General features: G+C 64.9%; 2 protein-coding genes across 4 annotated transcripts; both read right to left on the reverse strand.

Annotated features, from left to right (window-relative positions):
• Window positions 1–1,672: 1,672 nt before the first annotated feature.
• Window positions 1,673–16,044, reverse strand: LOC102559503 (anoctamin-7). 2 transcript variants are annotated; one of them, XM_059716311.1, is made up of 23 exons: window positions 15,741–16,044; window positions 15,300–15,402; window positions 14,967–15,118; window positions 14,750–14,857; window positions 14,477–14,613; window positions 13,752–13,809; window positions 13,316–13,426; window positions 13,024–13,189; window positions 12,245–12,335; window positions 11,725–11,821; window positions 11,367–11,510; window positions 10,955–11,092; window positions 10,282–10,380; window positions 9,752–9,854; window positions 9,328–9,439; window positions 7,420–7,474; window positions 7,103–7,200; window positions 6,652–6,788; window positions 6,227–6,432; window positions 5,919–6,061; window positions 5,613–5,703; window positions 4,886–5,020; window positions 1,673–2,512 (listed from the first exon to the last, which is right to left on the reverse strand). In XM_059716311.1, the coding sequence occupies exons 1-23, from the start codon at window positions 15,861–15,863 to the stop codon at window positions 2,486–2,488; spliced, it is 2,634 nt and encodes an 877-aa protein (XP_059572294.1). In that variant the 5' UTR covers window positions 15,864–16,044; the 3' UTR covers window positions 1,673–2,485. The 2 variants fall into 2 exon arrangements, with proteins under 2 accessions (XP_059572294.1, XP_014457119.2); XM_014601633.3 differs by having other exon boundaries at window positions 4,861–5,020.
• Window positions 16,045–17,428: 1,384 nt separating this feature from the next.
• On the reverse strand, window positions 17,429–22,914 carry CPLANE2 (ciliogenesis and planar polarity effector complex subunit 2). Of its 2 annotated transcripts, none has more exons than XM_006273034.4 (6): window positions 22,837–22,914; window positions 20,748–20,910; window positions 19,500–19,652; window positions 19,058–19,182; window positions 18,398–18,534; window positions 17,429–18,037 (listed from the first exon to the last, which is right to left on the reverse strand). In XM_006273034.4, the coding sequence occupies exons 2-6, from the start codon at window positions 20,851–20,853 to the stop codon at window positions 17,776–17,778; spliced, it is 783 nt and encodes a 260-aa protein (XP_006273096.1). In that variant the 5' UTR covers window positions 20,854–20,910; window positions 22,837–22,914; the 3' UTR covers window positions 17,429–17,775. The 2 variants fall into 2 exon arrangements, with proteins under 2 accessions (XP_006273096.1, XP_019355512.1); XM_019499967.2 differs by lacking the exon at window positions 22,837–22,914 and adding an exon at window positions 21,449–22,804.
• Between the last annotated feature and the right edge of the window lie 217 nt (window positions 22,915–23,131).

A 23,131-nucleotide genomic window follows, 5' to 3' on the forward strand; every position in this document is an offset into this window, starting at 1 on the left:
AGTGCCTCACATCCTGCAGGCCCAGCTTTTGCACGTCCAGCCATTTCCGAGGCACGGAAGCATTGGCACAGACCCCCTGTCTGCCTGGAGACACCTCATCCGAAGCCCAAACCCTGCCCGGGGCGTTAACTCTGGACCCTAGTGATGGCAACGTGCCCGGGATCTGTATTTACAGCCAGCTGTTTGGTGGAGGTGCTTTGTGCGGGGGGCTGGATCCGCTGGGCCAAAGCAGCAAGTTGGACGGCTGGAGGAAGGATGGGCATGGCAAAGGGCGCAGCGGGGAGGGAGAGGCTGTGGCTGGCAGCCCAGGCACCGTGGGGATGGGCACAGGCAGAGGGTGCAGATGGTGGAGGGGTAGCTGGCGGGGCCGGACCTGCGTGGGTGCTCGAGGCGGCGGGGGGAAAGGCTTCCCACCCACACACCAGGAGCAGCAAGTGGGAGCAGAGCCTGCTCCCAGAAAGCCGAAAGAAGAAAGGGGGAAGGAAAGAAGGAAGAAAAAAGGAAGGAAAAAGCCCCCCTCGCTGCTGCGGCGCTGTCAACACAAGTTCAAGGCCAGGGGGGAGTTTCGGAGGCAACACGCCCCAGCCCTGTTCACAAGCAGCGTCCTGTCCCCCTCCCACCCCACCTGGCTGGCATGCCCCCTCATTATCCACCCCCTCCGGCTGCCTTTAATTATGTCAGATCTCAGCAGATAAATCAGCCCGCCGGCAGGCGCGGCTCGGGGAAGGGCCTCCCGCTTCGCCGCTCTGCGATGTGGGGCTGTAGGGTGGCGGTGGGATGGGGGGCACATGGGCAGGAGATGGAGGCGCTCCCTGGGTATGGGGGAACCGGAGCAGGGACCCGCAGAGGTGACAGCCAGGGGGACCTGGGCACTCGCCCGCTGGGGTCCCAGCCTGCATGCTCCTGGGGTGGGCTGACATCTGCCTCCCAGGACCCCCCACCCCGGTGCTACCCAGGGAAGGGGCAAGCGCGGAGATGGCACCGAGGGCCAAGCGGGGCCGAACGATGACGGCGAGGTGTAATTGCAAGGGGCTGGCATGGTGCGTGCAGACTTCCTCCCCGTCTTCCCTTTGTGTCTCCCTTTGCTGCGGGGCTGCAAATTACAGGGGGCGGCCGGGCCCTCCCCGCCGCGGGCCCTGCATGCCTGCAGCTCCACGCCCGCTCCAAGTGCAGGGGCCCTCGGGGTCCCACCAGAGCTGACTGCGGTTGCACTGCGGCCCCCCAGCAAGGAGCTCGGACGCAGGGGCTGAGTAAGAGTTGCCCGCGGCTGGCACAGCTGGAGGGCACCCGAAGCCGGCAGCTGGGCCCCTTGCAGCCTCTGGGAGCCTCCGCGGCCCGGCTTGGCTGTGCCCTTGGCCGCCAGGGCCGGGCTGTGACTCAGCCTGGAATTCCCCGGGCGGGCACCGGCCTCCACCCACGTTTGAAGGCTGCTCTGGGGGGAGCTAAAATCTGGGCCCTTTCCCAGGCCGCCTCCAACACGTCCTCCCCGCCCAGGGGACACTGAGGCACAGGGAAGGGAACTCCCTGGACCGAGCCTGGAAGATGCAGATCTCCTGCCTCCCGGCCCAGTGCTCGCCTCGGTCCCATCCTGCGAGCACCCCGTGGAGGGGAGCTGCTGGCCCCGCGCTGGCATCTCTGCCCCCCCAGACACGCACACGCATGCACACACGGCTGCCGTGGGCTCATGCCGAGTGTATTGGTTGCCCACACACACAGCGCAAGGCTTGGTGGTGCACGGCCCCCGCGGGGTCCTGAGCGTTAAGCGCAAAGACCAGGTCCAGAAGCAGCGGCGGTGGCAGCGGTGCAGGGGGGTGTTATGTCAGGGGGGAGGGGGTATCCTTCCAGTGCCCCCAGTAGGGACGGAGGGAGGAGGAGGAGATCCAAGCGACGACGGCACTGGCTTCTGCGCCCGTGCTCTCAGCGCCGGCTGGCAGCTCTGGCGAGGGGCCTGGAGCAGCCCCCGACATGCTCCGAGGGGGCTGCAGCTCTTGCAGGGGGAGTCACTGGCCTCTGGCTCACAGGGCAGCAACTGGGGAAGAGTCAGAGCAGGGCGCTGGGCTCAGTCCACCCCAGTCCAGACTCTCGGCTGCAGGCGCAGGTCTCCAGGGGCCGCACGTCGCTCCAGCAATCCTGCCGGCAGCTGCCCCCCGAGCCGGAGCCGCCGGCCCTGCCTGTCCGAAGGGGATGAGCTGGGTCCTTCAACCCCGTGCAGCCGGACACAGAGCGGGGTGAAGCATGAAGCTCCTGCTCCGGAGGGACACGAGCCCCTGCCTCCCCACGTCCACCCTGCCCGAGCAGGAGTCTCCGGCCTCCGCCGGTGCCCAGGGAGGCAGCAGGTCCTCGGTGGAGCGTTGGAAGGACCGTGGCGGCCCTGCCCGATCCTCGCGCTGTCTCCAAGGTCGGGCGATGAGGTGGAGCGTGCGGGGGCCGCTCAGAGCCGTCTCTGCCTTCCCTTCCAGCAGCCGCCCCCGGCCTGGCGGCTAGGTCATGCTGCTGGGTGAAAGGCTGCTTGCTGCGTGGGGAGGAGACGGAGCATCCGGGTTAGCGTTCACCCCCCGGGACTGCCTGTCCCCATCCCCAGAGCCAGGACCCAGCGTGCTCCCAGAATCAGCTCCAGAATCGGGCCCAAATAAGCCCAATTCCCCGCAGGAGCGGGGTTGAGCGGGGCCAGCACGGCTCCTTGGCCAAGACAGCCCAACAGTGCAATAGCTCACACGGGACCTGTTCCTCACCGGGCTTCAGCTCTCCTACCCCCTGGAAAGCCTGGGTGCCCATGGCCATCTCTCCCCAGACCCTGCCCATATGAGCCCCGGTATGCAGCCGGCAGCAGGGAGCTGCCCTGTGCCCTTGGCTCTGGCCTCTCCTGTCTATGTAGGAGATTTCGGGAAGCCCGGAGCCGGCCTAGCTCAGTGCAGACTGAGCCCAGCGGAGCCTGCACGCCAAGGGCAGCTGGTGCAGACCCCTGCAACCCCCCAGGGATGTGTCTACCCCCCATCATGCTAATGGGATGCAGTGGACAGCGTGGTCTGCTGCTGGGGGGCCTCAACCTAGCCCCATCCACCTGCCCGAGAGGCAAATGTACGCCAGCCCCTGCCTGCCCCCAGCCTCTGTGGGCCGAGGGAGGAGGGGGTCACATGCTGACCCTGTGGCTGAAGCGATCCCAAAATTAACCAGGCTGCCAGGCCAGGCCCCCCTGGAGAATGCCAGTGACGTGGTCCCGTGTGCCACGGATGGAGGTGTGGGAAAGTGTGTAGGGACGGGGACACTTACCACAGGGCCACCACACAGTCATGCTGTCCCGGGTGAAGACAGTGAAAGACGTGAGCGCCACGAACACACACATGTACAGCACACACACACGGCACGCCACGAGACACAGCCACGGGAGCTGCACCCTGTGCCCAGCATCCTCCTGCCACCCACGGTCCACTCCGGATGGGCAGAGAGATCCAGGCCAGGCTCACCCCCGGCTCAAGCGCCTGCTTGCCCCATTGGCTAATGCCCCCCAACCCTGGGGACAGCTGCAGGGAAAGCCAGGGCTGGATTTCGGTTTGCCCCGATGGGATTTTGGAGGAGGGGGCGACTGTCGGCTGGGGCAGAGCTGAGAGAGGCCACGCTGCCTCCTCAGGGCACAGAGACAGATGGGGCAGGGACGAAGGTGGCAGCAGCCCGTGCCCCAGTGCCCGCCTCGGGGACAAGAGTGCAGCTGCTGTGCTGGTCCCACAGCTCCAGGGCACAGCTCTGGGCACGGATCGTATGCACACACATGTGCACATGCAGCACACATGATGCACATCTAAGCAGGGGGGAAATGAACTGAGAAGAGTGGGAGATGAGATCCAGGCATCCCATGAGCAACAGCCGCTCTGGGGGCAGCTGCCAGGCAGGGCAGCACCAACCCACTGGAGACTCAAAGGGATGGTGCCCAGATGTGCTGCCCTAAGGGGTTGACCCCCTTGTAGGGTTGCCCACCAAGCATTGGCCCGTCCCTTTCAAGAGTGGCATGGAAGGATCCTGGAGCTTTGGGACAAGCCAGGAAGGGATCTGGGGCTGGAGCTGGTGACATCCCCTCACCCATCGCAGGAGCTGCTCGTGTTGGCGGCTGTTGCTCGCGCGGGGGATCCCATAGTCGTGCCCGCAGGGGAGGGCCCTGTTCAATTTATACAGCAGGTGGGTCTGTGCGAGCGCCAAGGGCACGTGCCAGCTGGCTGCCCTCCAGACTAGTGTCCTTGCTGCCCACGAGCGCTGCCCACGAGCACAGCCCCTCGGGGCTGATCTGCCCATGACCCCACGGCCTGGGATGCTACAGAGGGAGAGCCTTGAACAGGAGATCTCGAGACCGATCCATGCCCTTTCGATGCCCTCCCTAGCACCCAATGTGATAAGGTGAGAGGTGCCAGAGGAAATAGATTCAACAAATGTATTTGTTCAACCCCCACAAATAGATTGATGAATACATCTGCTAATAGACATGGATCCCAAACCCGCAGGGAGACGGCAGATGAGCCACTGGGGATGAAGAGCAAGGGCCACGTCTGGCAGAGCTGGGGGCATGGCAGGGGTGCTACAGCCCCAGAGTGGGGAGTATGGGACGGGCCCAAGGGGCATCAGCAGGGCTGTGTATGCAGTCACCCCCTGAATGGAGCTCGGCGCTCCTCCGGCACCGATCCCAACCCCGGCAGCTGCCATACAGAGGCCTGGCATATAGCTAGATTGGCATCGTGGGAAGCACAGGGGATGGGGGCCATGTCTGACCCTGCAGCGGGATCCCGTGTGTGTCCCATGATGTGCTAACCCTGGCTGGGCACACAGACCCGAGCAGACACACAGGCACACGCATGCAGCGCCCGGCGCACTGACCTGGTGAGGGCGAGTCGGGACTCACCGTCAGCAGCACGTCGTGGTTGTCGGCCAGCGCCTGCTTGGCCAGGTACCGCTCACGCTTGATCTTCACCTCCAGCGACTCGGGGACGTCGGGCACCAACCAGTCGATGAGGCGCAGGCAGAAGAAGACCACGTGCTGCGGGGGAGCGAGGGGTCAGGGACCGACTCGGGCCTGGGGGATCCCGATGCCAGTCCCTGCATCTGCCACATGGGCACGTCCCGCGAGCCTCAGTTTCCCCATCCGATTATGGGGCTAGCACCACCTTGCTCTGTCCAACAGCAAGAGGGGCCTTTCTCCATCCCACCTGCCTTCATCTCATCAGCTACAAGCCATCGGGGATGTATCGCAGGCCTCTCTCCTTCACCCTGCCAGCAGGCCAGGAGCCGGCCCCAGCCACAGCGCTGCAGGGCAGCATGAGGCTGAGCAGCTCAGCCCACCGGGACGGGGAGCAGGGGGAAGCTCTCGTTTCCACAAGCATTGCTCAGTATCTCCAATGGTTTCCAGAGCAGGGAGAAGAGCAGAGGGGAATCTCTCTCTGAAGACTGAAGAGCTCGGTGATGGGGTGCAGAAAACCCAGCAGCAGAGGGATCGATGGATGGGGAGAAGGTGCTGCAGCAATGCACCTATTTGGGGCTCAGCTACCACCGCGGTGAAGGGCATCGGGACAGAACGGGCAGCCCAGCCCCTGCCCGTATCCTGGGCAGGATCCCACCCTGGCAGGCCTCACCTCGAAGGCGATGATGAAGCCCAGGCGGATGGCCAGCAGCTTCCAGTAGAAGAGGGTGTAGTTCCCAGTGGTGTCGCGGAAAGCTTTGTACCTGCACAGAGAGGAGCGGGGCGGCAGCTCAGAGCGGGACGTGGCTTCATGTCCTATTCGGGACCCCCTGCTAGCACCCGAGAACCTCAGCTGGGTGGACGTGGGGCTGAGGGAAGGTCCCTGATGGGCGGCCCTGGGGAATGAAGCCCCAGTTTCTCTAAGCAGCAGATCCGGGCTGCACCCCCTGCAATGACATCCCCCTGTGTTGCCTCTCACCGGCACAGGGTGTGATTGCTGGCGACGTAGCTCTGGGGGGCATAAGCCAGGGTGAAGTTGATGTAGCCGTGGAGCTGGCTGTCGTGCTCGTACTGGTACAGCAGCCGGGGCAGGAAGTCCGAGGTGAAGGCAATGAGGAAGGCCTGAGGGAGACCGCAGGGTCAGGGCACGTGCACTCCCTGCCTGGGCCACCGCGGGGCATGTCCACAGAGGGGACGTGCCGGCCTCCGTGGGCACCGGCCACTGGGAGACCTGCCCAGGCAGCGCGGAGCTGGACGTGGAGCACCCCGTGCCCTGCCCGCACTCACGTTGATGATGACGGAGATCTGTGCCAGGACCTCGAGGATGAAGAACCAGACGCCGATGTCCTGGGCACGGTAGGCCACGGGGCGCCGGTACTCGCACACGAACTTCTGGGCGTCCAGCCGGATCTCCACCCAGTTGTTGAGCAGCGCGAAGAGCGGGGCCAGCGGGAAGGCCGCCACGAAGATGGTGATGAACCCGAACTGCAGCACTGCGGGGCCAGAGGCAGTCAGGGCCCCCCGGCACTGGCAGCACCCCGATGCTCCAGCCCCGCGCCCGGGAGAGGCTGGGGGGAAGCTGCCTCGCCCACAAAGCCAACCTCCCGTGGGTCTGGCCGGAGCCGGCCTGGCACGCGGGGCAGGGACAAAGCCCCCTCTGTTTGCATGCTGGGCCGACCCGCGGTCGGGGGTCTCCCGGGCTGCTTGCTCACCCATCTCCAGGTACTCCTCGAAGAGCCCCTCGCACTCAATGAGCTCGTAGTCCTCCTCCCAGCGCCGTGGCTCCTGGCTGATCTGCGAGCCCCGAACCCTGGCCAGCTTCCGCTTCTGCCTCCAGGCTTTCAGCTTGCTGCAGGGAGAGGCAGGGGCATTTTGCCAGCTGCTTCTGCCTCAGCTGCCAGTGCCAGGCCTCCCTCTACCCCGTAGCCGGCCCACCACCTCGGGGCAGAGAGGTCTGCCAGGTGCCCCGGGCTGTAGGGAGGGAGCTCTGGGTTCACCCCTGCATGCCTGGGAGCTCCTTTGCTAACGCTAGAGCCCCTGCCCCAGCTTGCCCATGCCTCCCACCTGCAAACGGGTCGCAGCACCAGGCCGGCACGGGATGGCGTGGAGCCCCATCGGTTCAGCACCCCGCACCCACCGAGGACCCCCTCCCCGGGCACTCACGGGATGAAGAACTCCTGGATGTTGCTGACGATCTGCTTGCCCACCATGATGATGAAGAGCTGCTGCGCCAGCTCGATGAGGCAGCCGCCGGGGCCGCACTGTGGGATGCAAACAGGAGATAAGACAGGGTACCCCCAGCCCTGCCTCTCCTGGGGGAGCCCCGGGACTCCTGGATGCCTGTGCCCGTCCGTCCCCCCCGACCGGGTGCAAATAGGAGGGAGCAGGAGCACGTGCTGCGGGCTGGGAGCGAGGAGAAGCAGCCCCAGTCTTTGCTCTGGCATGTTAATGCAGCACAAGGGCCCCGCTACGGTACTCACGTCCTCGTTGCGCATGCCGAGGAGCTTGCCGTACTGCCCGGGGTACCCCACGAACCTGTGGGCAGAGGATGCGGCATCAGCCCCTCCCCGGTCCCTTGCTTCTAAGAGGCAGGGGCTGGACCCCCAGGCAGCTCCGGGGGTCTCCGGAGCAAGAGGACACTGTAGCTGCACCCAGGCTTTTCAGGAGCAAAAAGGCAGGAGCTCTCCACTGGGGCAAGGGCATCAGGATGGCTCCTCCTGGCTCTAAACCAGAGCCCCGGATGTGCCGGCTGCCCCCAGCACCCTTGCTGGCCCAGCCGGAGGCAAGTGGGGTGCCACGGGTGTCCAGAGGTCTGTGCTGCGTATGCAGGGCCTGGCCCAGCAGTGAAAGGGGTGGAAGCTGCAGGACACCATCACACCCGGCGGCTCTGTCTGCCCACACATGCCTGGTACCTAGAGCAATGTGCAGTGAGGAGAGACGGGCCACGGCATCGCCCCATCAGCACCACCACCCAGCAGGGTCTCAGGGCTGCAGCAGACCCTGGACCCATGCCCCATCTCTCACCCCTCGGGCTCTAACAGATCTGGGATTCGAACCCAGGATCCTGACACCACCCTTGTCCAGACCTGCGGGGCTGGTATCACCCCAGAGGGGCTTCCTCATAGAGCTGCGTGCCTGTTTGCCAGCCCAAGGCGCAGGCCAAACCCCCCGGTTTGGGTGGGATGGAGGTGCTCGTAATGGGGGGGTTGTGGGTTCGAATCCCAATGGCGTGGGGAATTCCTGCTGCTATTTCTCAGCTCTGACAGCAGGTTTCCCTGGAGCCAGGACGGCCAGGGGCGGCTGAGATCTGAAGGAAGCGCGGGGGCTGCTGGAGGCTGCAGCTCGGCTCCAGCCAGCTGGCCGCACCTCCAAAGCCCCCCGGGACCTGACCCCCTTTCAGCTGGCAGAGGGAGCAGGGGGCCGGGTAACCGGAGAGCTGGCCTGCTCTATTATTAATCACAACACCGTAGCCCAGCAACCGGAGCCCCGGGGCCGCCGGAGCAGCGCGGAGCCCGTGCGCAGGGTGGGGGCCACGCTCAATGGGGCGTTTGTGTGCCTGGCCTGTGTGTGGTTTTGGGGGGACACTCCCGGCTCCGGGCTGAACAGTGCCTGCATTGTGCGGGGCAGCGGGGCTGGCGGCAGGGCCAGGTGCTCCAGGGATGAGTCACTTCCCCTCGCCCGGAGCCGCATCGTTCCTCCCCAACCGGTCCAGGAGCATCCCGCATCCCGGGGCAGGCGAGACCCTCCCTGCCTAGGGTGGTGCTGAGCTGAGGGTGGAGGGCAGGACCTGGCTCTACGGCCAGGAGCAGAGCAGCACAGGGAAAGGGGGCATGATCTGCTGTGCAAGTCACACAGGAGCACCGTGCTGTCACATGTGTGCCATGCAGTGTGTGCATGCCCCATTCCTCGTGTCTGGGGAGGGAGGCTCCCAGGCATACATGACCCAGCCGTGCTGTCTTGTGTGGGCCAGGGAAGGCAGAGGGTCAAGTATCCTCTGGGCTGGAGAGCATGGGGCATCCCTGCAATGCCAGGGGCAGACAATCATGGGTGCTTCCATGTGCCGGGAACGCATCCACATCCTCTGCTCACGGGCATACACCAGGTCATGCAACAGGGTCACGCAGGTGCAAAGGTTCCCTGCAGAGAGCAGACAGCCCGTGCCTAACGGCATGTGCCACATGGACCAGGTGTGTTGGCTGGTGTCACACGAGTGTCACGCGTGTCACTTCATGTGGAACTCAGGACCCTTCAGCGCCCAGGAGTGTCCTGAACGGCCCGAGTGGCTGCAGCCCCCAGCTCTGCCCGCTGCCGTCGCACACGGCCATGCCAATGCCTTGCCCTGGCCTGGTTGACCCACGGCCTGCCGACGCTCTCATCCAGGGTCTCACCTGCCTTTGAAGAAGGCCACGTAGAAGGGCGAGGAGTAGAAGTTGACGAACTGGAAGATGAAGACCTTGAAGGTGAAGGCATCTTCATGCAGGGTCTGGGTCCGGTGCATCTCTGTGGAGAGGATATGGCCTTGTCATCAAGTCGTCCCCGTGACCACCCGAGCTGTTCGTCCCCACGGCTGATGGGCAACAGGTCTAGAGGGAGACGTGCCAGTGCCTGGCGCCTGGAGGAGGCTGAAGGTGCCACCTGCCCTTGCAGCCCAGAGGGTCCAGGTCCTGATCCTGGCACCCAGCTGCCCACACGGCTGCTGGGACACTGGCACTGCCTACAGGGAATCAGCTCCCCGGAGGTCCCTCAGGGACCAGCCCTGAGCCGGCTGGGCTGTGGCAGGGATGCTGCCCGCACGGGCCTTGTCCGACTCACCCCACCGCGTGAGCTTCTCCGCCAGGGAGGTGTAGACTTGGCTCATGAGGAGGATGAGCACGAGGTTCACCATGGTGCTGCTGATATTCGCTATGTTCCCGGCCTGCAAAACAACCAGGCACAGCGCTGTCCCCAGCCCCGGCTCCATCACCCACAGGTCCACACCGCGGTGGCCCTGGGTACCACGACAGGGAAGGGACGGTGGCATGGGCCTCAGTGTGGGCTAGCAACCCGTGGGGTGCCCCCGCCACCTCCGGTGCAGGGGATCTCTCCACCGGCGCGAAGCTGCAGAGTCTCCCCTGGCTACAGGGGAGGGAAAGCCTCAGAGGCAGGGCAGGGAGGGAGAGGACCCCACTCCACCTGCCCTGCCAGGGGGTCCCTTAGGGGCCTGGCACTAACGGCGTACCATCAGCCCACAGAAACACCCACGATGCCTCGGCTGCCCCAGCGTGGGTCCCAGGTGATGCTGCGCTATGGGATGGAGGTGGCTGTGGGTCCCCCCAGTCCCTCCTGCAGCACCCGTGGCTCACCTGGGTCATCAGGATGGTGTTGCCCGTGTGGTACATCATCATGCTGACGATGCCACGGTACATGATCACCGAAACCAGGAAGATCATCACCACGCAGAGCTGGAGGAGGAGGAGGAGGGTGTCCAGGGCTGGGCCTGGGCAGGGAAAGGCTGTGGGATCCCCCAGGGCAGAGATCACTGCAGCAGGCTCCCACACAGGTCCCAGCCCTGCCCTGGGGGGACCCCGTGGCCCTAACCAGACCTTTCTCCAAGCTCCTAAAAGCTTCTGCTCCCCGGGAGCCAGAACCCAGCCAGCTCAGGTCAAACATCACACAGAGAGAGATGGGCAACAGGTCCAGCCCCTTCCCATTTTACCTGCTGCATTTCAGCCACTGGAGGTAGCTAGGTGGGAGCAAACCCCGCCACCCTCTCCCCAGCTTCCCATGCACGACCACTGAGCTTTGGTCCCTGCTTGCTGTGCGGGGCAGCGATTGGCACGGCCTGTGAGACATGCTTGCTGGGTCTCAGCAAACCCCAGGGCAAGAGCGGGCACATGGGCCTTGACCACGGAGCAGTGGCAGCACGTCTCTTGCTGCCTCTTGCCTTTGACTGCATCTCTGCCTTGAAGGGCAAGGTCCAGGCTGGCCCCCAGATGCACGGGCCAAGGGCAGGGCAGCATCCCGCGGGCCTCTTACCATGATGACGATGGCCATGGAGCCTGTCAGGATGCGGGAGAGCCGGGCGCGCTCTGGGAAGTAGGGCTCCTTCACGCCCGTGACGGGGTTTTGCTCCATCTGCGGAGCCATGGCAGCAAACTCCGGCCTGGGCCGCTCCTGCAGGGAGGGGAAATAGAGGCTGAGCCCCTTAGCCCAAACTGGTGGGGGGGACAAGACAGTGCCTCCTTGCAAGCCTGGAAGCTGGGGGTGGCCTTGCAGACGGAGCAAAGACCAGCACCCAAAGCGGGGGGTCTGGGTGAGCCCCCGAGCTTGGAGGCGGCAGGGAGGGGAGGAGAGTGCCTGCAGCCGCTCCGCCGGGGGCGTGTTCCCCATGCACCCCGCAGCGCTCGGGGAAGGCAGGCAGAGCTGTCCCGTGCCGCCCCAGCTGCACCTCCTCCTCCTGGAAGTCCATGCAGTCCCAGTGATGCGCCAGCGTGGCGTTCGTCCGCTTCCAGTACTCCAGGAAGGTCACGGCCCAGAAGGACATGAAGACGCTGAAGAACACAGTCCCGGGGTGGTCAAAGAGGTAGCCCACCTGCAAGGGCACAGAGGAGAGGGGTCACCCGGGCGCTGCGCCAGAAGCCAATGCCTTCATGCCCACCCACCAGCTCAGTGCTGGCATCCCCGGCCTCCGTCCCTCCTGCCAGGCCCGGGGTGGCTGGAAACCCGGAGCCAGCGCCTCCAGGACAGCACGCTGGCCTCAAAAACCCCACAGCCCTGTGCATGGGGGGAGCGGGGCCAGGTCCTACCTTCGCCATGGGGCAAATCTCAGAGATGTTCCAGGTCTGGCACGTGTCGCAAAGCGGGCACATGAGGAACTGGCCTCCGCTCTCGCAGATCTCCTGCCTGTGGGCAGTGAGCACGGGCAGGTCAGCGGGGAAACTGGCTCGCACGGCCCCTCCAGACCCCCCGCCCCACACGCACAGATGTGGGTGCACACACACAGGAACGCACTTAGGGCGGGTTTGCCAGGCTTGGCTGCGGCAGCCGGAGAAGCCACCCATCGCTGCACCTACCTGCCTTCCACCACCCCTGGACACAGCTGTCCTATCTGTCCAGCCATCTATCCACCCGTTTGTCTGTGTGTCCATCTATCCATCCATCTATCCCTTCATCTGCCTGCCCGCCCGCCCATCCATCCATCCATCCATCCATCCATCCATCCATCCATCCATCCATCTGTCTCTGTTCATGCACCCATCTGCCCCCTCACCCATGCACACACACGTACCCTCACACACATGCACATGCACATGCACACGGACTCACGCTGGCGTGTTGGTTCCCATGGTGACCAGGCCTGCTAGGAAGACGAAGGTGCCCACGGTGGCGGCAGGCAACAGCCAGGCGGTGTAGAAGCCTGCGGAGGGGGAAATGCATGAGACAGATGCCCAAGTCCTTCATCAAGCACTTGGGAAGGGCTGCTGTGTACCCAGGCATCAGGGTTTTCACCCCAGAGTGAGTGTCAACTCCCCAGGGGTTCTCCCTGCTCGTGCCTCAGTTTCCCCAGCTATAAAATGGAAGAGGACGGTCCTGGCAGGACTAGGCTTGGGAGCAAGGCTCTCCACACCTCTTGCAGCCAGGTCTCCAGGACACCTCCGCCCCTGCCATCTCTCTCCATGCCCCATGGGGCAGGCAGGCACCAAGGAGTTGCATCAAGGCTGCGAGCCCACAGCCCGTGGGATTGGGGATCCCTGCCCCAGACCCCCTCTGCCCTGGTTGCTGTGGAGGAAGGATGCCACGCACCCACAGCACAGAGCCTGCCCAAAGCCCTGGCCATAACACTTTGGGTGTCGGGTGTATATGACACCACGGAGCAGAAAGCGAGGTCAAAATATCTTTGGGGGGGGTCACACACTAGGACAGGGGTTAAAGCTGGGATGAGCTTCCCTCTCGAGACCCTATGGGGTGGCTAGCTCCGTCCCTACCCCACCTGTGCCCAGCTGCAGCCTGGGCACAGAGACCCCCGTCTGGGCATCGCAGCCAAGCTGCATCTCTGCAGACCCGGGGCAGAGGCAGGGCTCGCAGAGGAGGGCGGCGTGTCTCACCCAGCCAGGCGAAGTAGATGGCAATCTTCTCCCCGAAGTACTCGCGGATGTGGTCCAGGGGCTGGTACTGGTACCAGCAGCGCCACTGAGCCCAGAAGTGGTACAGCACCTGGCGCGGGTTCAGCTCCTCACCCAGCACCTCATACTCGGGCATTTCGAAGGGGCCCTGGAGCCAGCAGCAGGTCTCAGCCAGAGGGGAGAGGCGAGTGCATGGCCTCCACCTCTCCCCGCAACCAGGGCACGGGGGGAAGGCGGCAGAGGCTCCGGGTAGGGGCCACTGCCCAGCCCCTACCTCGTGCAGAGGGAAGGCTGCGGTGTAAATGCCCTCATTCAGCAGCCGCTCAATGCCGACCTCGGCGTGCTTCCGCTTGCCGTAGACGGTGCGTGCCAGGATCTCGTACACCTGCCGGCATAGGGGGGCATCAGCCCGGGGCCCATGCGACCCCAGTGGGGACTCCTAAAGCACCGCCAGGCCACAGCTTTCGGGTGTCAGGCCCCGCGGTGGCCAAGGCAATGCTGCTGGACCCAGAGAGGTCCCCCCGACCCTCCCCCAGGCAGCCACCGACCCCCTGAAGCAGGACCGCTGGCCCCTGCGGGCTAGCACGTCATCCCCGCTGCTCCCCAGATGCAGCCCCCGGGTGCGAGCAGCTCCTTCCCGAGGAGACACCCCTGGGAGTGACTTGGCCAGGCAGCCTATGAGCTGGGGGCTCAGCCTGCCCCCCACTTACAATGCGGTGCCTCTGGGTGTGGGTGAAGTAGGTGTCCCGGGAGTCGCTGCCCAAGAACCTGCGGTGGGAGGGAAAGTCCCCTGTTAGAGGCAGGGGAAGAGGGGACCCAGGCAGAGACGGGATGCTCCCGGGTGTCGGGTGCTCCAGCCTCCGCGATCACCCCAAACGGGCACCGCCTCTGCGTCTGGCACGGTGGATGTGCAGGGAGTGAGGACAGCAGCGCCTCTCCGGGCCTGGAAGCCAGCCGCCAGCTCCGCCACAGGCGCTCTGCGTGCCCTTGGGCAAGTCACAGCCTCCATGGGCCTCGGTTCCCATCTGTGCAATGGGAACAGGGCCCTGCCTTGCATGCCACCCCCGGGCACAACAGCTGCAGAGGGGCACGAGGTAGGGGCCAGGCCCCCTCGCTCCTCCCAGGAGCAGGGCAGTGCAGATGCGGGGCTGGGAGACACCAGACCGGGGCGGGCAGAGGGCACTCACTGGCATCCCCCAGCACTCAGCGAGCGGAAACCTCCTCTCGAGTCCCACGCAGCCTCTGAAAGCCTTTCAGCTCCATTTCCGCCAGCACCGCTTAAAAGCCAGCTGCCGGCTCCCAGGGGGCCAAGGCTCGGCTCTGCCCAGAGCCTTCCCAGCAAAGCTGCGGGCGGGGGATTTCCAGCACGCTGTGCCCTCCCGCCCGAGCCGGGGCCCCTGGCGAGGGCCGAGACCCCCAGCGGGTCCCGACTCACCTGTCCAGCTTGGACTTGCGGAAGGCGCAGGTGTAGAAGTCCGAGGGCTTGTTGGGCACCCGCTGGTACATGGGGTTGGGGACCCGCAGCCGGCGCAAAACCTCGTCTGAGCTGTTGCAGTCGGGGTTGGGCTGGGCCTGGGGGGCACACAGGGATGGTCGGGGGCTCCGAGGCAGCAAGGAGGGCACCAAGACTGGCAGGCACGGCCGCCTCGTGCCCCTGCCCGGGAGAAACCCCAGCTTCAGACGGCCCCAAATTCCCGGCAGCACCCACCTGGAGGGGGGCCCGCAAGCACAGCTCCTCGGCGTAGTACACCAGCACGTCCCAGGGCGCGCTCAGCTTCAGGTAGTGGATGGTCTTGCGCTCGCTCAGCGTCTCCTCCTGCGTGGCGTGGAGGGGGGCAGCTCAGCCGGAGCGCCCAGGCAGGTGCAGCCGGGTCCGGGAGCCCTGCGGACACGCGGGGCTGGCCCCCCCGGAGCCGCGGTCTCACCTTCTCCGTGAGCAGCCCGGCGCCGCGCAGGTTTTTCAGGAACTTCCTCTTCCATTGCTCGTGGCGCTCCCGCGGCCGCCCCTCGCACGGGGGCTGCTTGGCCTTCCTCTTCTTTGGGGGGCGCAGCTTCTCCTCCCAGACCAGCACGAAGTCTGTGGAGCACAGCGAGGGGCTCCAGCGTCGGGCCCAGGGTGGGAGAGGGCCCCCCCAACACTCGTGCTCCCACCCAGCCTGCAGGGACCTGGGGTCCGTCCCCCCCCAGCAGGGCCACATCCCCGAGGCGGGTTCCCCAGGGCACAACGCCCCTCAGCAGCGGGGCCGGGGGCTGCTCACCGATCTTAGTCGCTCCATCTCGGAAATAGTTGCCCCGGGCGCTGGGCTCGAAGCTGCCGGCGTCCTGGATGTAGATGGGGTCGTCGTCATCTTCGTCTCCGTCCTGCCGGGCACAACGAGAGGGGAGAGGCAGGTGGGACGGGCTGGTTTGGGGAGGGTGGGGGCATCCCTGTGCCCCCAGCAGTTTGGGAGAGGGGCGGCAGAGGGGTCTGCGCCCCGACACTGGGTTGGGGAAGAGGGCAGAGCCTCGATCCTGATGGTGCAGACCGGCTCCATCCCCTCCACCTGCGCGGGCAGCATCGGGCATCACCCCGGGTCCTGCTCCAGGAGAGCCACAACCCCCTGCAGACCTAGGTGGCAGGAAGGCCAGGGCCCGATCCCCCTCCCCAGGGGCTTGCTGCGGCCTGGAGAGCAATCCCATGCAACCCCCCCTGCACTCACCAGGCTGGCGTAGGGGCCCCCGTTCTGGAGAGCACCGGGGGAGCCACCGAGCAGGCGGGAGCAGCTCCTCTCCAGGCCACCCAGCAGGCTGGGGTCCGGCTCCTCCGCCTTTTTGCGGGTCATGGCGCTGGAGTCACCGGCGAGGCATCGGGCCCCCAGCGCCGGCCCTTGCCTGGGGGGAGCAGAGGTGTCAGCAGAGGAAGGGGAGCGATCCTGCGGGCTGCGGTGCCAAGTACCCAAGGCCTCTACCCTCCCTGCCCCGGGAGCCTGGTCCAGGGCGCTGCTGCAGCATCCCTGCAGCTGCCCAAGTGCCCAGGCCTAGGCAGCACCCCCGGCCCCCTCCCCAGGCGTGCCCGAGCCCCCAGCACCACCTGGACCCGAGCAGGCTCTGCAGCCGCGGCAGCAGCAGCCGGGGCTGGTATTTATAGAGCGCCAATCAGGCAAGCGGCAGGCGCTGCGGGGAGGAGAGGATGCGCGTGGGGAGGGGGTTGCAGCTCCATCCTAGGCAAGGCTCAGCCTAGGTTTCCCTGCCCGGAGCCCTGCTCCCTGCTGTGCTCCAGGGAAGGGCTGAATCCCCCAGGGAAACTGAGGCACGAGGGTCTGGCCATAAGGAGCCTGCCCTCATCCTGCTCTCAGATGTCCCTATCCCCCAGTGCCAACAGCTGAGGCAGGCGCCCCTGCGCCTGGAGCCTGGTGAGGTTCCCCAGGTGCTGGGACCTCTGCTCACCTCCGAGGGCCGGGGGGCATGAAATATTCAAGCCACCTACAAGTGGAGCTTGGCAGGGAGTGGTGCCGGCCTCTGTGCCAAGCAAGGTCCGGGGGCAAGGATCCTGCGAGGGGAGCTGAACTCGCCCCTGCTCCCCAGGAGCAGGTTTCCCAGCCGTGCAAGTGGCGCTGCCCTGCTTTGTCGCAGCCAGGGGCATCGCTTCCCCGGGGCTGTGGCAGCGGTCAGGACTGACTCGGGAGCTATCGGCTTCGGCCCAGGCTGGCTCCGCCGATCCCGATCTGCTCCCTGATCTCTGGGTCTTTCAGGCTCCGCTGGCCAGATGCGGCAGCCGTAGTGCTGAAAGCAAGCCCTGCACACACCACCTCCGCTGCTGTCCTGGCTGCACACGCAGCTCCTCCGCGGGGCTGGGAAGGGCCCGCAGTTGCTGAACTTCCTCACTTGTCCCTCCTCATCTGTCCCCTCCAGGAGCTCCTGCATCTGTCCTCGGCTCCCCAAGGAGCTGGTGGGCCTAGTAACAGCCCCAGCCCATCCCACGACCTGGGGAGACAGCGGAAGAGCTCAGCGGCCCGACAGAGGCCCTGGATTGGCACGGGTCCTCTGCTGCCCTGCAGCTGGGGGGCAGCTCATGCCTTGGGCACCTATGGCACTTTCCAGCTGGTGCCTCCATCTCTGTGCTCAGGCCTGGACCCTGCGGCAGCACCACCTGTCCGGCGACCTTGGCAGCCACCCCGGAGCAGGGGGAGTGGGGCAGATCAGGGGCCAAAGCTCCCTGGCCTCCCCTGTCCAGTCCACCCCCCACCTGATGAGCAGCTCAGTTCTGCTCACCAGGAGCTGGAAACAGACCCTCACCCCCAGCGCTCGCCCAAGGGAAAGACCCCCACCCGTGGCCCAGTGCCAGCCCCCAGCAGCTGCTCCGTCAACTCCAATGCCCTCCCCGGTAACATTGGACGCGAGCCACAGGCAGGGGGAGTCGGGATTTAATTGCCTGGAACATGCTCTTTCTTTAATTGCCTGGAACATGCAAGGCCCGGTGGCAGGGCCCCCAGTAGCAGAAGTCCAGAGAAGCCTGTATCGATTCCTCTCGAATCCAGCCAGAGACACTCGATGCCTGCGATGGACAGGGCAGGATGGACATCCCCACCTGCAAACACCCTTCCAGGGGGCTGAACAGTCAGCACTGGGCATCTGGCCATCACGGGCACATCCGGGATGTTGCAGATGCTCTGGTCCCTGCTCAGCTCCGCTGCAGCAGCCTCGTGAAGGCCTCCGACGCCACCTGCCGACAACACCCAGGGAGCTCCGGGCGTCTCAGCAGGGTCCTGTCTCTTCTGGGCTGGGCAGGGGAGCTGGGATGAGCCCAGCGGCCACCTGGTCCTGATGCCACAGGTGCTCTGCCAGCCTGTTGAGCAGGGGCGCCACCTCCCACAGCCCAGTGCCAGCGTCCGGGGTGCGCCTGCCCGCTTGCCGGGGCCCAGCCGCGCTCTGTGCCCGAAGCACAGGCAGGTGCCAGGTGCGCTGGAACTCGGCCACGTCCCGCTCCGTGACGTCAGCGTGCATGAACTGGTCGAACCTGACGTGGATGTTAAGGAGGCAGCGCCACAGCCCGGGGCTCTGGACTGGGGGAGGTGGGCACGGATCCTCCCAGGGCCACACTGAGCCCAGTATCACCCCAGCTAACAGGAGGGGAAGTGCAATGCTTCCTGCATCTCTCCCTCCTCGTGGCTGCTGCCTGGGCCTTGGGGAGGGATCTTGGCAGCTCTAGACTCTGCCAGGTGGGGAAGCATCCTGCCTGGCTTTGGAGGTCCGATCCCACGGGGATGGACACAACACGGAGCCCAGGACCTCCACCCCTGCCATCCCAGCCACGTTCCCTCTGGCTACGGCAGTGAAACGGGGTGGGGGTGCCGCAGAGCCACCCCCCAAAGGATACTTGGTGCCCACAACGATCCTGATGAGGCTTCCAGCATTGCCCACGATACGTGAGATCTGGGCGGGCAGGTCATCGAAGGACGAGCGGTCGGTGAAGGAGAAGAGGAAGAGGATGGCATCTGCCTTCTCCCTGCAGGCCTAAGGGTGGAGGCACAGGGACAGGGCATGCGTGTAGGCACGTGTGCCCGTACACATACGTGCAACCCCAGGAGGGAGTCCAGAGCCCACAGCAGGGGAAGGGAGTGATGGGCCAGCAGCCTTGATGCCAGGCTTGGATTTGGAGCTGGGTCCTGCCACCCCGGGGATACCAGACAGGGTGTCCAGAGCTGCCCTGGTGCTTTGGAGCAAAAGGGACTCATCCTGCAGGTCCCTCCTGGTGGCCCACTGCACCCCTCCACTGTGCCTCAGTTTCCCCCCGTGTGAAACTCCAGTCAGATCGGTGCTGGGCATGAATGGGCCTGGCACTTGCTGCCCCAAGACCCTTTCCCATTGCCAGCGGGCCACAGCGAGTGCCTGCTCATGGCTGAGGGAGGTGGTTCAGCCCTCTAAGGTGAAGCCTCGATGCTCGCTGGGGTGCAGGCTGGGCCCAGGTGGCAGCACCCAGGCCGGGTCTCCCGCGGGGGCGGGAAGCCTGGTCCAGCCCCTGCCCAGTCTGACTCACCGGCAGGATGTGATCGAACTTCCTCAGCGCCGCTTCGCCGCAGTCCCAGAACTGGAGGCGGAAGATGACGGCTCGGCCACTATCTCTCAGCTTGGCCGGCCAGTACACCACCGTCGTCTGGATCCCTGCAATGACACCGCCGGGCCTTGGAGCTCCTCTGGGAGAGCCGCAGGCCCCCTTTTCCGGCTGGAGAGCAAAAGGCACCGGAAAGCAAGTCTGGGGCTGACGGGGAGCTGTGACCCTGCCCAAGTCACAGGGTGGCAGAGCCCTGAATGGAACCCAAGAGTCCGGAGGGCCCTGGCCATCGAACCATCCAGTCCAGCGGGGCTGGCACCTCGACACCCCCTGTTCGAGGGTGTTGTGCCCCTCCCAAAGGCTCGCGTCCCCCCACGTCTCGCTGGTCTGCCCCATGACGCATCCTGGCTCTGGCGTGGGCACTCACCCATGGTTTCGTGGTGGGCGATGGGTACCTCCAGCCCAGCCAGCTTGGCCACCAGTGCCGTCTTCCCCACGCCGCTTTTGCCCGAGACAAACACCTTGTAGCTGGCTGTGTCCGAGGCCACCTGCGGCGGCAGCACTGGCCTCTCGATCAGTCCTGGAAGGAGGAGGCCACATGATGCCCCGCTGTACCCGCAGAACCCACCACGTGGCCCCGGGGCTGTCTGTCCTCCCAGGTCTCTCCCCTGGGGTCCGAGAGGCTGCTACAACCTGTCTATTTTTGTTTGAACTTGCTTAGGATGCCAGCGCAAAAAGCCAGGGCAGGAAGGGACCATTGGAAATTGGCTGGTCTGAGGCTAAACCAGAGGTCTGTAACCTGCCTCTCAAGACCTCCAGGGCCAGACACCCCTCTCCCTCGGTACCTCAACCACACTCATGGTGAGGAAGCTCTTTCTCCAGCCCAAATGCCCCTTGTTGCAGGCTAAGTCCGTTAACATTGTGTCCCACAGCCGACTGCCATCCTCTGTCTAACGAGCCAAGACGAGCCAGCTCCAGTGCATGTGGGTTTATGGACAATGAAGCTAGAGGGAACTTTTACCATCATCTCCTCTTGTAAGACACAGGGCAGAAAACATCAGCACTGACTCCTCCATGGAGCCTGAACCCCCGGCTGAGCTGGGCAGGGCTTTCGAGGAGGTGCTTCAAGGGATGCTCCCCAATGCAGCCGTCTCAGCAGCTCATCCCCCGTTGTTAAATCCACGCCTGATTTCTAGCCTGGCTTCAGCTTCCGCGGGCTCAGTCGGCTCTAGGGGGTCCCGTCAAGCAGCTGGGAAACTCACGGTGACTCATCCAGAGGCCACAAGGCCGAGTACCTGGACTGGGAACGGAGCCCTGACCGTAGCCTTTGATTCCCTGCTCTGCCACCAGCTTCCTACCTGACCTTGGGAGGTCACTTTGCCCTGCCCGTGACTCAGCTTCCCCACCTGAGATGGGGATAAAAGCAACGATCGCCCCAGGGGGATGTGGGTCTTTGTGACTCTTCCATGGCTCTTTCCTTCTAAGCCCATTACAAGCAGCAAGAACAAGCCTTACACCCCTTTTACCCCTTTCCCACGCCCCACCCAGACAGTCCCGTGTACCAGCAAGGTCCTGAATGCAGCAGCTTTAGGTCCCCAGTGGATCCAAAAGCCCCCTCCCAGCCCCACTGCTTTCCCCAGCCCCCCTCACGCGCCCTGGGGCAGGAGGGACGCACCAAAGACCTTCCGCTTGTTCTTCCGCAGGATGGCGGCCAGGTGCTCTTTGCCCTCCGGCGATTTGAGCCAGTCGGGGACAATCACAGAGCCGGGCGGCACAGACATCTTCACACCGGGGCCCGGGACAGCCCGGCTCTGCTAGGGGTCGTCGGCAGACTCGGCCTGAGAAACAGGAGGGAACTAATTACCAGGACTTGTCATATTTGCCAGCAAATGTGCAAGCAGTAGTCTCTAACCACTGCCCCTGCTGTCCCCAAGCTCTGCGGGGCAGGCCCTGCCTCTCCTGCTGCGCCTGGGCAGCGTCCAGCTCATCGGGGCCCAGTTCCCAGCTACGGGGCACCTTGCACACCTGACTGGCTCTCATCCACTGCAAAGGGAGACGGGCGGGTTAAAGGCAGGGTGCTAAAGGGAGCTCAGCAGGACGGGGCTCCATTCGGAGCTCAAGTGCTGGCTGCTCTTAAAGCCAGCACCTTCCTCTCCCTAAGCCTCTGTTTCCCCATCGGTAAAATGGATGTAAAGATCCTGGTCTGTGTTGCAACATGCTGTGAGATCTGCTGATGTAAAGATCAGGGGCCTGCTCTTATCCCAGGAGCAAGGCTTCCACGGCAGAAATGCTGCACGAACGGTCCTTGGCGCGTATCTGCGCTCGAGAGCCGAGGGGCTGCAATGCATGTTCTTTGGTGCATATACAACAACCCACCACCAAGACGTGACGCTGGACTCCCTCTATTCATTTGACCCGCGGAAGGTGCTAAACCGAGTGCCCCAGAGAGACGAGCGTCCATCCATCCATTGCATTGGACGACGCTGGCAGCTTTGCTAGTGAACGCTTTGCACTGATGTTAAGTTGCCTTTGTACGGCCCTTACTCCCAGAAAGCTTCACGCGCAGGCCAGCTTAGCCCTGAAATCAGGCTCCGAGTACTTCGCATAGAAATATCCCAGCAGGATTTGATAAAGCACAGGATTTCATAACTCCGGGCAAACACGTCGGTGGCACTGGGGGCTCGGAGAAGAAAAAGGCGCCTTTATGTTTCGCCGGCTTCGATAAGCACAACTGAAACCCGGCACCTGTTGCGAGGCGCGCCACGGAGGCACATTTTAGACGCGTCGATGCAAACGAAGGAGATAAGGGGAAGCTGTAAGTCGGTAACGTCTTGGCTTGAAAAAGGGGTGAGATAAAGGCCTGAGGCAGAGACGGAGACGCTGGGACCAGGGCGGCACTGCAGTCATCGCACGGCCCCGCAGGGGAAACGCATGATTTTAAGTCTGTCTGGTCAATTAGAGCCTGATCCCGTTATAATCCGCCGGCTGATGGATTATAACGGGATCAGCTTGGCCCGGGGAGCCTTTGCTTCGGCAGTTAACGAGCCAGCGGCAGCAACGCAATCCTGGCTTTCTGACGAGGGATGGGGATAAAAGCCCGGCCGCGCGGGCCAGGGGTCCTCTCACGAGCCCCTGCAATCGGACGCGGCCCCTTAAAGTCGTCAGCGGCCGAAAGCGACCCGACCACCTCTCAGGGCACGTGTCGCCCGTTGAATCGCGGCGTGAAATGCCCAGGCCGGGGCACGAAGGATCCCTCGCCCAGCTGCCGCGAGGACGTCCCGGGCGTCCGAGCGGATGGAGACGCTCGAGCCTGGTCCCGCGGGGACGCGTCCATCTTCCTCCCCGCCTGCCGGAGAACGCGGTCGAGACGACGCCGGCGCATCTTTGAGCGAGTTAGTCTAGAAGGTGCGACGCTTCCTCCCCCTCCGCCCGGCTCCTGGGTCGTTCCCACGCGCCGCTCCCCAGAAACGGCTGCATTTTGGGCCGCGGAAACTCGACCCGGCCCGTGAAGCGGATAACGCGCCCCTCGGCGGGTGCTGCTGATGGGGGTGGGACCCCGCACCGGGCCCCGGGGCGCGAGGACCAAGGGGGGAAACCGAGACAGGGGCAATTAGGGGAAACTGAGGCAGGGGCACTTAAGGGAAAGTGAGGCACAGACTGGGGGAGGCCCTCCCCCTCCCAACACAGCGTCTCCATGGAGACCACAGCCCCGCCCCCTGCCGGGCGGGAGGGGGAAGCGCACCCGCCCCCTTCCCGTTTCTCACCAGCGCTCACTTTCCGCCTCGGCGACGTCTGACGTCAGCGCGCACGACTTAGCCCCGCCCCCACGGCCGAGGCGCATGCGCTAACCCGGCTTCCGCTCGGCTTCCGGGTGGGCGCACGTGGTTGCTGCGGGCACGTGGTGGGGCTGGTGCTTCCTCTGCCTGAGCTGCTGCTCCGCTTTCTGCTCCCTGCCCCCGCTCTTGCAGCACTGCCTGAGCCCCGGGCTGGACACGCACGAGCCGTGGGCAGCGGCTCGGCAGCCGGCGGGGCCCGTCCTGGCTCTTCTCAAGCCCTTTC

Source organism: Alligator mississippiensis, chromosome 13 (genome assembly GCF_030867095.1).
Source record: "Alligator mississippiensis isolate rAllMis1 chromosome 13, rAllMis1, whole genome shotgun sequence".
Lineage (NCBI taxonomy): Eukaryota > Metazoa > Chordata > Crocodylia > Alligatoridae > Alligator > Alligator mississippiensis.